Source organism: Lethenteron reissneri, chromosome 14, assembly GCF_015708825.2.
Source record: "Lethenteron reissneri isolate LAM-NWPU_2019-01 chromosome 14, ASM1570882v1, whole genome shotgun sequence".
Lineage (NCBI taxonomy): Eukaryota > Metazoa > Chordata > Hyperoartia > Petromyzontiformes > Petromyzontidae > Lethenteron > Lethenteron reissneri.
Genome location: NC_083792.1, coordinates 13895216 through 13908332, shown reverse-complemented (window position 1 = coordinate 13908332; position 13117 = coordinate 13895216). Strand labels below are relative to the sequence as shown.

General features: G+C 46.4%; 1 protein-coding gene across 3 annotated transcripts in view; it reads right to left on the bottom strand.

The window, feature by feature from the left end:
* The window catches only part of LOC133342441 (latent-transforming growth factor beta-binding protein 1-like), a 131459-nt gene that overhangs the window by 65179 nt on the left and 53163 nt on the right, over positions 1-13117 (bottom strand). For all 3 annotated transcript variants that reach the window (XM_061551632.1, XM_061551630.1, XM_061551633.1), the window contains one exon: positions 2565-2642. In XM_061551632.1, the coding sequence (XP_061407616.1) occupies positions 2565-2642 (78 nt within the window). The remainder of the gene's footprint in view (positions 1-2564; positions 2643-13117) is intronic.

Below are 13117 nucleotides of genomic sequence, written 5' to 3'. Positions count from 1 at the left end.
ATGGGTAGAACATCCAGATTGGACACATTGTCAGAGGAGAAAGCCTGCTGAAAGAAGCTCTAGAAGGAAGGAGTAGGGACAATGATTGGAACAATTGAGACGAGGGAAAATATCTGGATTGGGCATAATGTCAGCGGGGAAGGGTTCCGGAACGACGCTCTAAGAGGACTCTTGGAAAAAAAAGAGGAATGGTAGTGGGGAGGGGGGGGGCTACGTATGGTGCGAAAGAAGTTCAGCATAAATACAATTGAAAAGTGTAATATAGGAGAGAGCATGGAGGAAAGTTGAACGAAGGCCCTGACGCTGAGGCAGATAACTCAAGAGAGATGCTGACACTTTGACTCTGGCTTTATCCAAGTGTGAGGGAATACAAATGAATGTCAGTGAGGTATTTTAGAGGTACTGTACTGCATCAAGCGAGCGCATGTGCAACATTGAGAAGAGGGTGGGGAGGGATTGGGGCAGCGTAAGACGCTGGGGGCAGCAGGAAATGGGGGGGGGGGGGGGGGGTTAATGGGAGGGAGCAGGCGGGAGGGGTTGGCGGGGGGGGGGCATGGTGGAGTCTGGCGTGAACAGCTCCTTGGATCCAGCCACGCTGTGCCCCGGCTCGTGTCGCGTCGTCACCACCACCATCGGATTGACAAGGTGGGGCACGAGTTCGCGGCCTCGAGCAGTGGCCGAAAACAATCAGCATAGCTCGTTCCGCGCCCACGGTGTCCGCTTACGCCTAAATTGCTCCAACTGATCCGAGCGAGGGACCTTTATCTCTCTCCCTGTAAGCTGAATCGAGCGCACGCTCAGTTTTATCCGTGAAGAACCTTCATGTGTAAAGTAAGTCATAGGAGCTTAAGAAAAACCTCATGTTTTTTTTATCATATTGCCTTTCAGCTCCCCTGGCGATTGAAACAGAAACACTCAAGCTATGCCATTAACCTTTCTCTCTCGAATACAAACGGGCTTCTGTGTGTAGAGTGACGAAGATGGATTCTTGCTGTTACCAAGAAGCTCACCCCCATCGACGAAGGCACGTCCCAGATACTGCAACTTGTCCCGCGTTGCATAATGTCAACAGCCATTCCATTTCTGATCCCACTGAAACTCTCGCAATATTTTTATTTGTACGTGTCCCTAGCTTGAGTTGAAATCTGATTTTTGCACTTAATCAAGGTTGACCCCGTTACACCACAGTGTGTATACATCCTCTGGCTCCACTCCGCAACATTGTTGATTTTATTATTTTATACATTCAAGAGTCAATGAGAGGTGACAGGCTGCTCAGGGGGTAATGTGCCCGTGTCAGGTGACTGAGTCGGCTGCCCTGGACTCTCACGATTTTGGCCTCCACGTGGAGATGTAAATTAAAATGCTCTGTACCTCTGAAGGGAATCTCATAGCCCGAGAGTCTGTTTGTTCCACTCATCGCTGTTGACCCGACAATTGCCGATTACGCTGAATTTATTGGGCAGCTTAGTCGGGGCCACACAAAAAAATAACAACAACATTTCGGTAATGGCACAGTTGCGTGAGCGGTGTTCACCCTAAATAGCCCAGAGTCAACGTGATTTCCTACTCAATTGAACACTGAGGCAGGGCTCATCTCCCGTGTACAGCCCTGAGCCAGTGGTGTGAATGTCTCATCACGGTGGGTGCGGCAGGCAAGTCTATCCATGGGACCCGGAGTTTACATCTCCACATAGTGGGACTCGTTTTGTTCACCGCAGAGGGGTGGTGGGCTGAGTCAACCCCCAACCACGACTGGATCTCGTAGCCTTCACATTGTTCACTGCTCGCTCTGCTGCTGAAGTCACCTGGCCAAAACAACGACGACTACTTCTACTATCTTTATTCTACCAGGGAAGGCCCACTGAGCTATGTAGCTCTTTTCATAAGCGACCTGGCCATAGAGAAGTGGCTTATCACGTGGAAACCTTTGGCAGTCAAATACTCGAAACGATTGTTTCTAATTGTGGAGGGAAAAACCAGAAAAGATATTAACTCTAAATATACAGGCGTTAGGGTCGGGATCGGACCCACGACAACTCCTGGGGGTGTGACGATTCACCTCGGCCCCCTCTGCCACCATCCCAATTACTCTCAATTACCACGATCCAGGGAGATGATTCCATTCAAGAATCGATGTCAAGTTTAACGTTGAAGCGAATGCATTGTCTACTAGCAGCTGGAATTGTCACGTGACAAAGTTACATATCATGTATATGAATCAAGAATATTGATTGTTGTGCACGCGGTGCATGGCATGTATTGTCAGTTTAGAAAAAGGGTATTCATGAACCAATAGACTAATTTTTTGCACCCATAGAAACTACAACAAATGATCACAAGTTAGTTACTTACCGTGCAATAATGAAATATTCAACGACACACACATGTAACAGAGCCCATGTAAATGATCACATAAATCCATGTATTTAGCATGCTCTTAACGTGGTGTGTGTGTGTTACAAATGTCAGGCAGAGAGAGAGTGCAAATTGTGATGAAATGAGTGAAAATAAAAACGAATTTCCGTGTGTACCATAAACTTGACCGGCGTGTGAGTGTTTACCTCTGCAGTGAGTTGAGTTTTCCTTTCTGAAGCCTTGGGGACACTCCAAGACTTCCCCATCCATCATGACAGGATGTTCTGTTACAAGAAAGTTGAATTATGCATTAATTTATGAACTCGAGCAAGCAACTAGTCACACATCACTCCTGTAAATTAGACGAAACAGACACATTCTTATGGATTCCAAGGTCAAAAGGTCAGTGTCAAACAAATGCTACGTTGCAGGCATGAGTTGTGGTTGGAATTCAATATTCCTTTATTAGAAGGCTGGGCATGTGGTGATTTTTTTATAAATTGTCACAATACGGCTCAATAATAGTTTTTTATCGGCACATTTTTTGCACTAAATTTGCATTGTCCTTATCGTACTCTCCTGCCTGTACAGTCCCGTTTGCTCCATTATCTTTAACGTAAGATCAGCAGGTGGCGGATTGTTACCGTGTCGGGATCATGAGAGGTGACGGCGCCTTGGGGATGCCTTCATCCAGCAGTGGATTGACCATGGCTTATGATGACGATAACGGTGCAGAGCAGCATATGAATTGCGTCAGCAGGAGACACATCTCGTGTGTGACGTCTCACGGGCAGGGTTTGGTGCACGCATCGTAGGCGGAGGCAATGGTTTTAATCCATGAATTGCTCTGCTCGTTGCACGCTCACTCGGAACCCAGCTACTCCACGGGAGAACCATTTGGTGACGCGGACTAAGAGGTCCACCCTCCAGATGGTGGACTCATTTTACCAACCCCAGAGAAACGATGGGCTCAGTTAACCGTGCACGAGCTTGGAGCTCACAACCGCGGGCCACGCGGTGGCTTGACTCACCGCACCGCATCCAGGCCACTTTCTAGGATTAAAGTGGAGACATTCCTATTGTGCAAGGGGCTGGTGGGGGGGGGATGTGTGGTGACGCACAATTTCCTGCTCAAAGCAGCAAACACTCTCTGAACCTGCTAACCTCTCGTGAAAAGGAAAATTACATTAGCTGTGAGGACAAGCAGGTCACTGACAGCGTGTTTACACACACAACTGTCGGGTGAAGTCAGGCCACTACACACAGTGTGAGTGGCGATGTCACTGTTTAGCCCAGGCGTGCTACTGCTGTCAAGGTGACCTCATCTGACCTGAACTAACAAGAGGACTATAAGAAATGTGCTCAAACAAATACGCGTATTTAGTTTCATGCATGTGACATACGCTTTGTTGCCTGTCTGTTTACATAACGTGTTTAGTTGATATACTAACTGGACAGGAAGGGAGAAGAAGTGAGCGCTCTGCACTATGAACCCTACGAGTGTATATCCCTGCATTGGCTAAAATCAGTGTCGAGTGTTTTACTGAACTGGTCCGTCGATGAAAATCAACGATCACAGTAAAGGAAAGCACAGGGAGGAAACACGTGCCCAAGAGGACATCCACCTTGGAAATGGAGCAATTCGAACGTCTCGTGTGCAGGAGCTACATGGAGTAGTTGTGTGTCTCTCGACCCTGCAGGACGCTCAGGGCTCGAGGAGGACTTCTTCCAGGAGTGGACAGATCACTGCTGAGGATTGTGACATGTTGTCATGCGTTGATTGCAATCTCAAATCACACTTCTGCATGACCTTTCGACATCGACTACCTTTCTTTTCATCATAAGCAGCAAAGACAAATCAGCCTTTTCTTAAAATCCGTGTGTAACTGACCCCCGAAAAATAGTCGGTGTCAGTGTGTATTTGGTCACCGCCAGAGCAGCGGTTCGCAAACTGCACTTGAATGCTGTATGAGCTGGGGTTGCCTCCTGGCAAGGATACATAACATCAGTGGCAAGGTGCTATTGGAAGTTGTCATGGGCCTCTTTTAGATTAGCTAATGCTTAAATGAGTGCGTGTTGCAGTATGTAAACGTCATAACCAGGCATACAAAAGCAGCCGGGCGGTGTGGGCCACACCACCCTATTCTATGCAGTTGTAGCCATCATAGGTGTTTACTAACAGCATTGCCCCACTTGCATTGAGTATATATGTGTGTGTGTGTAATGTTGAAGTGTAAATACATTTGACGGAGGAGCATTCGAAAAGACCCATGCAGTGTTTGCATATGTATACACATACATGGCGGGGCTGATGCTCTGTTTCCTTAGCAAGGTGGGAATTGCTCAAGTGTGTTGCAAGAGTCAGTGTGGCGAGCGAAAGTCACGTTTCAAGCGAAGCCCCTGGGCGCTGCGGAATGTCAAACCACGTCCCAGATCTGAGCATTGTCTTGCGCATTGCTCATGGTGAGCGTGTCACAGACCCGCCGCCTCCAGTGCAGATAAAGCTACAGGTTGTTAACAATGTCAAACATATGAGAATACAGTATCATAACGTATTCTCAAGAATCCAGCGGCTGCTGATTCGATTCGAACTCTTGGCGTGGCAGACGAAGCAATGGTGCAAGTTGATCAAATCCCCCACGAGCAGTATACATTGATACATGCCACAGTTAGCGGATTGGCAGACCGAAGTTTAAATTGTTTAAAGATGGCAAACTACAATTTCATCACATGTGCTGAAACACTAAAGCAATGAAACAACGTAACATTATCGTGCAATGAAACGTGATTCATCCCTGAAAAGCGAACGTGAAAGAATGAGCCTTTAGATTTGTCTTGAAGACAGCCACACTCGCGGGGACCTCTTGACGTGCACAGGCAGTGCGACCCAACGTCTCGGTGCATCGCAGGCGAGAGCACAGTGGCATGGGCCGGGGAGCCAGCAAGCTTCACGCATTGCGAGAGAGGGACAGTTCTTGATGGCTTGTATGGTTTCAAAAGATGACAACTTCATGGAGGAACAAAAAATCATTCAGCACTTGGTATGTATGTGTGCATACGTATATGTAAGTACACAAAGAGACAAAGACAAAGATCCACCGTGTACCCCTAACAGACTGTTGGGGCGAGTGCTGTTAGCGAGTGGCACCTATGAAGGCCGGCACTGTGGTACACGAGGTGGTGGGGGGCCAGCACCACGCCCGGCCGCCTTTGTTTCAAAGTGGCGATATTTACGCATCGCACCAGGTACTCATTTGAGGCTGAGTCGACCTAGGGGAGGCCCAGGACCGGTTCGGTTAATTATCATTCGTGTCGGCTGTGAGCGGGAATCAAACTCAGGCGTTTGGTTCATAGCGCAGGGCGCTAACCACTACACCACCACTCCCCAGCAGTACACATACATTAATATGTGTATAGGTACATGCATGTGTGTAGGTACATGCATGTGGGTAGATACATGCATGTGTGTAGGTACATGCATGTGTGTGGGTAAATGCATGTGTGTGGGTACATGCATGTGTGTGGGTACATGCAAAGTGGTCGTTTGTCAATCCACCGTTGGATGAGGGAGCCTCCCCATGCCACGCTCGGCGTCAGGGTTATTTGACCCTATTTCACTACGCAGGTCCATGCAGGTCCATGCAGGTTTATGCAGGTTTATGAAGAAGGAGTAGCCCAGGACCAGTTCAGATGTAATTTGCCACTGATGTTAGCCCTGGCTGGGAATTTAACTCAGATTGCCATGTTCATAACAGCACGTGCTCACCACTGCACCACCACTGCACCCCACTTTGTATGCAAACAATGGAATGTGAGAACCTATTACACACTGTACTGAGCCAGCGTGTTGTTTTTAAGTAAAGGTGTGAAAAATATTATACTGTTGTTAATCATCCTAGAAGCCACCTTTTATATGAGTTGTTACCATTTGATTTGACAAGTTTATGAACCATACAAGCCAAAAGACTATTATTATTCAGTTTTGTTAATGGTTATGGAGTTAAACAACGACGCTCAATACTGTATGCTGTCACCAAACATTGATATTTATCGCACGGTGATATATTTATTATGGACCATGATCCACGTATTTTTCTTACATTTCTTTGATCACGGCTTTTCCTTTTATGATTTAAGCTCTTCCTCTTAAGAGCCTTAAACGAGTAAATAAATAAATAGTACACATGAACCTGAGTGCAAGCGCGAGACGCACAAAACTCAATCCCCGTGAAGTCCTACAACTGAGATGGGTGTTGCTTTTAGTCCTTAAGCGCATTTGGAAAGAAAACACTTCGTTTGCAGATCCACTGGAATTTATTCCTCTCAATATTATTACTTCGCCTATTGTACCTAACCGTCCCTTCCTCCCTTCTGCAAGACAACTCAATTTGTTGTATAATTGATGGATGACCACAAAGTGCTGTTACGACTGCATCGCACATCGAATTTGTTTGTCGCCCTGTCGGTGCCTACAGATGAAATGTTTCTTCATGTTGTTATGAAAAAAAATATGGTAGAAATAAAAACATCCAAAAAGCTAACCATTTAGCAAATTAACTACTTCATGCATTAGGACAGTGGCTGATGGTCAAGGTTAACAACAGAGTGGTAGCCAAAGACGGAATATGCCCAAGAGAATACCCTCCACAGAGATTGAGCGATGAGAATGGTTCTTGTGCAAGACTGCAATGAATGATGGCATCGTGAGATCGTAAAGGACAGCAATAGTCTGGGGAGCCCATCATCATATGCACACGATTACACTATTTTTATTTAAACTATAAAATATTTTTATTTTACCAGGTAAAGCCCACTGAGGTATTAACTTATTGTTCAGAAGCCACCTGGCCACAAATTATAACTAAAAAAGTGGCTTATCGTGTGGAAATTTATAGCGGCCAAATACTCTAAAGGTGTGTTTCTAAATGTGGGGGGAGGGGGGAATCAGAGGGCCCGGAGACACATCCACGCACTGGTGAGATCACGCCGCGTAATAATGTTCATGGACAAAGGAACAGAAAAAAACACACAGGTATAAATATGTATTTATTTAAAGACCCTCTGTTATTTAATCATATAGCTACCAGATGTGTTTGAGTGACATCTAGTGAGAATGCACAACATCTGAAGGTTGTGAGTTCAAATTCATGATGCAGATCCATCCAGTCCATCATCTCTCAAAGAGCAATACAATTAGTAAAACTTCGTGTAAAGTCATAGAAATCTAAAATGTTCAACACTGATCCAGGACCACCCAATGAACATGGACCTTGCCTATTTTGGTTTGACAAAAGAGAAACAAACTTTTGACTTGTTTCAACGAAATATAAGCTACCATCGATGGGCCATTTAACCATTTTAATTTGCCTGTTAAATCCACAGAAAATGTACATGACATCTACGCAGCCGGTAATGATGACGTAGCTCCACAGCTCGTTACCCAGTCCAACTGTTTCAAGCACTGGAAATAGTTAGTCTCCTCCAAGTGCCTCTCTTTCTCTACATTTTACGTGCAGAGTCTGGTTAATCTATTCCCAGAAATAATTCTAAAGTGTTTCCAGTAATATTAAAAAGTTGTGTTTTGCACGTGTGTGGAAGAGAAGCAGAGAAAAACAGAAATGAGTAAACATCGACGCAGATTCCAAAAAGTGGGCCAATGCAAGCTGATCTTGGGAGTGAGCAAGGAGGTTAAAGGGGGCTTTGTGCCATGATAATGGCATTGACAATAAGCGATAGAATCTTGTTGTTGTTATTTGAAGACACCACTGTCATGGGACCTCTTAAGCAGCACTTGTTTTAAAAAAAACAATGCTCGTTTAGAGAGGTTCACGTGGCGAAGTACACACATGTGAATTTACATCTGGCGAAAAGGACACAAATAATCTCTGGCCAAATCACCCAGATCTCAAAAGCTAAGTAAGTCTGAGCCTGGACACTGCTTGGATGGGTGACAAATGTACACAAACAAATGAAGTGATGTCTCCAACTCTTTGTCACTCTACCCCTTTGGCTTCTCGAAGCACTGTGAAGAAGGCCGTCGCCTACAATATAAATTGTTTTCCTCCGACGAGTGTGTCGAGTTTTTGTTGTAAAGTGCACAAACAGGTTGTTATAGGAGTAACGGTGCTATGCAGTGGGCAGCAGAGGCCAGTGCACCAACAATCATCTTTGCACAGTAGTCCTTGTGGCGGTACCCCGGGTACCAAATAACACAAACTGGCCGAGGCAATTAAATGTTTTATTTCTGGGACACTATTTTTTCTAGGGGTGTACTTCACTCCGCGACTGGGGTACCAATCAATCCGACATCAGTGCTACTCTGCGATGTCGGAACGCCAAACAGCATAAAAAAAATCCGCTATCGAAAAATGCAACTTAATAGTGCATCGTGTACAGCTCGTCGAGAGGAGTCGATTGCCGCATCGACGACCATCAAGAGACTAAGAATGACTGCATCACGGACATTGTGCGAGAGCCGGGGTGCTATGGTGACCCCAGGGCACCGCCATGAGGTTCGGGAGAACTTTAGAGAGCCGCTCCCGTGGGTACGTTGGCCTACTTTTTCACGTTGGCCAGACATCTTGGTAGGAGTGGACGTTCCCCACACGTCACCACACCACATGTCACCTGCAGACGGATTCACTGTGATATTCTCATTTATACTGATGGATGGACAGTGAAGCCGGGATATGGAATAGAACCAGCGAATTCTTGGTTTACACGTCTAGCGCGCTAACCGTTACACCACGGCGGCGTCCCTGCGGCTTGCAGGAGCACAATATCCTTCGCCGTTTGTCACGTGTGTTTCACTGAACCTTGAAAATCCGCATCGCTGCCGGAAGATAACCCGTACCGCCGGCTTCGCGTCCTCGGGGACAATGAACGGTGCAAATCCAGCTTTCCAGTCACACCGGCATCCATGAAGAAGTGCCCAGGTGCGCTGTATATCACGGCAATAGCGAGAAAAACAGAGCCCAGTGAACGCGTCTGCCCGTGGCTTGTTTACGTGGCCATGCCGAGCGGTGGCTGCACACAACCTTGCAGTGACCCCTCCACTAAGCATTTCACTGGGGAAAGCTGCTGTAAACTAAATCTTTCTGACAAATATCCCACCGTCCGCCACACAATGAGGCGAACGCGTTATCCGTCCCCCAGGAAAGGAGCGGCACGCGCGGATGTTTTTAGCAGGTACTTTGCCACGAGCTTCGACCCGGGGAAAACAGAGCAGTTTGCATCGCGAAATAATAGTGGTGCAAAAAACGTAACGAGATGCAGCTCTGCCATTGCTCGCTCACGCAGCTCTGTTCGTAGAGTAGCTCCCACTTAGAGGGAGCTCTGGCGACATCCTCGAAAGGGTATTTTATTATTTATTTTACAAGACAAGGCCCCACTGAGCTATATCACTGTTCTTCCGAAGCGACCTGGCCACAAATGGTAGCTCAACAATGCGGCTTATCGTGTGGAAATGTATAGCAGCCAAATACTATTAGACGCGTGTTTCTAAATGTGGAGGGAAAAACCGGAAGACCTGGAGAAAAATCCACTTGACCACGGGGAGAACGTGCAAACTCCAAATATACAGGCGTCAAGGTCGGGATCGAACCGACGACCTCCTGTATACCAGGCGAGGAAGGCAACATCTCGCCACCATAGCGCCCATGTATTTAGGGATACTCTATGTTGGCCAGATGTCTTGGAAGAGGGTGGGAGTACCCATACTGTATCTCACTACACACAGCCAGCCAATCAAATAAGTGTGATATAACCATTTGTACTGATGGGTATACAGAGGAGGTGAGGGGGGGGGTAGAAACTCACCCGTTTGTTCTAATTGCTCAGCTTGGTAGGTCAAATAGGACTGGTGGCCTCTTCAAGTCTCGCGAGCTGACCATTAAACCATGCCAGCACCCACAAACGTGTAGTCATGAACATCTGCGTTATTGCAGCTTTCTCTCTAACGATTGAAGCAAACTGAGTGAAGTACATAACTCTTTACTGAACGATGGGTGAAAATGAGTCTGTGATGGACACACATTCTTATTTCATCGGAGGAGATTCACACAGATGTATAGTCTGGTAGTCTAACAATCGATGTGATCCACTGATCCTTGATGACTGGAGAGCGCCACCGTGCCTCAAATCAAATAACGAAAAACACAACATTCCAAACGCGCCATTTGTAATCTTTGAAATTCTCCATTTTAACAGCTGATTCTAATCATGAGTTGTGACAGCACCCAAAGAGCCACAACTAATGCAAGTTTTGTGCTTGCCTTCAAAACCAAAGCAGAGTATTTTACTGAAATCCAAGCAGTTTGACAAAACCACCGGGCCACTATACAAACACCAGTCCCCATGTCATTTATTCCAAATGCTTTCGTACATATCTATGCAATGCACTTCAAATAGCATGCTAAGCCGACCATTACTCTTTGGATCAGATTTCCATCTTAATTTTGGCCGAACCATCAAAATTGAGCACGGGGATGAAACATAACTAGCAGATGAAGACAGTGAACCTGAAGCAAGAATCTGCTGCTAAAGTCGTCGACATGTCAGGCTGAAAAAAAGCCTAAAATTGGAAAAGAGGATTTCCATTGAAAGCCCTTATCATTGTACAGGCTCCTTTCCCGAAGTGCGGAGTGAATAAAAGAAGTAATGTGGATAGATTTACACGCGATGCGTCACATTTATGTCAATCGAAAAAGAATGGACGTCTCACAAATAATGCACTGAAACTTCTGCTCCGCCGATTTGCTTTGCATAGGGATAGGGGTTTGCATAGGGATAGGGGTTTGCATAGGGATAGGGGTTTGCATAGGGATAGGGGTTTGTGTAGGGATAGGGGTTTGTATAGAACACACTAAGAACACGATGAGACTGTGCAATTACTCAGACTTGTAGGTCTTGCCTAGTTTAAAATGAAGACAATGTTGTCGACAAAAAATTTGAACTTCCAAACAAAAGGCCAATAATTAGCAGTTAACTTTGGTCTGTGTTTGCGTCGGTGTATATGTGTGTGCTGACATGTCGGATGGTACGGTGATTAACACACTGCACTGAGTGTGATTCCTAGCCATTGCTAAAATCAGTGGCAAGTGATATATGAACCAACTTTAAATTAGTATCTGGTGCAGTGTGTCGACATTCTGTGTGTAAAAGTCAGCACCAAAGCGACAAAGGCGTGGTGCTGGCCACACTACCTCCTTATTCACAGTGGCTGACCTAAATCGGTGCTCAATAACATCCCTTGTCCCAGCAGTCTATGAGGCTATTGGGAGATGTTTGTCTTTGTTCTTGTTACTGTGTATGTGTCAATGTATGCATGTGCATTAAAATTGCCGTGCGAGTACGTGTACACGTGCATATCAATCGTAGATGGTAGCCGATAGTAATAAGCTACGGTCCTAAAAACCCGGGTCCAATTTCTGGCCACACAATCCATCAGTGTCAAATAGTATTTTACTCCTGTTGCAAGCCCTCACCTAGACTTAAATGAGGACCTGGTGTAATGTATTCACATCACCACCGCGGGGGGTAGAAAAGTGTGGCCAGGCACAGTGGCCTCAATAGGTGCTCGCTAACAGCTCTTGTGGGATTTCCGTGGCAGCAGGAGGTATGGCATTACGTAAGGCGGAGTTACCCATAGCCTCAATGTAACGTTGGCCAGAGAGGGGGTGGTCCCCACAGATGGAAAGGGTTTCACGTCTCCAGAACCTCCCGCTGTGCGGAATTTAGGCGCCTGTACTTTTGGCTTCAGGTACGAAGGCAATTACCATATGCCAGCATTGAGGGCCCTGCTCTTTAGCCAATGATGGGGGGGGGGTCGTCAGTGGTGACCACGAGAATGGAAACAATGCAGAGCGCTTGTTGGATGAAAGAAGCAGAGGGGGATTTTTTTGTTGTTACGGAATTCCATCTGAATTAAAAAAACGCATCCAATGCTGAGTGTCCTAATGTGACTCGTTGGCTGCAGTAAAAGTAACAAGCAAGTTTAAGGAAAAACTAATAAAAGTGAGAATTGAACACGTGTTTAATTTTAATCCAAGATAAATGAAGTCATATGAATAAGTGTAGCTGAATTGTTGATGTTGATGTTACACTCAGCTGATGTGTGTGTATGCGTGTCCGTCTGTAATGTAAGGAGTGGTGATACAGCGGTTAGCGCACTACGCTACGAACCCGGCGACACGAGTTCGATTCCCGCTCATGGCCAGCACCAGTAACGGTTATCTGAACCGGTTCTGCACCTTCCTTAGGTGAACTCAGCCTCAAATTTGTACCTAGTGTGGTGCGTAGACTTCGCCACTTAGGAGACAAAGGTGTTGGCCACTGACCCCCTCGTGTAGACGTGCCGGCCTTCATAGGTGCTCGCAAACAGCACTTGCCCCAACAGTCTGTCACAGGCTATACGGGGGATCTTTGTCTTTTGTCTATGTTGTGGGAAGCGGTGATACAGTTCTTAGTGCATGTGCTATTAACTTAACTGGTCCTGGGCCTCGCCTAGGTCGACTGGGCATTAACTGCGTACTTGCTGCAGTGTGGAAACATCAGCACTCGGGAGACAAAGGCGGATGGGGTCGTATTGGCCAGCCGCCATCTCCCGCAGTGTGCGGCCTTCACCGGTGCCCCCGGATCGCGCTGAGCCCCACAGTCGGTTGAAGGCTTGTGGGAGAAGCGTTGCCTGGACTTTGCATGTCTATATGCTGATATATATATACATTCTGTGCAGTCTACACCGTGTACACTGCACAGTATG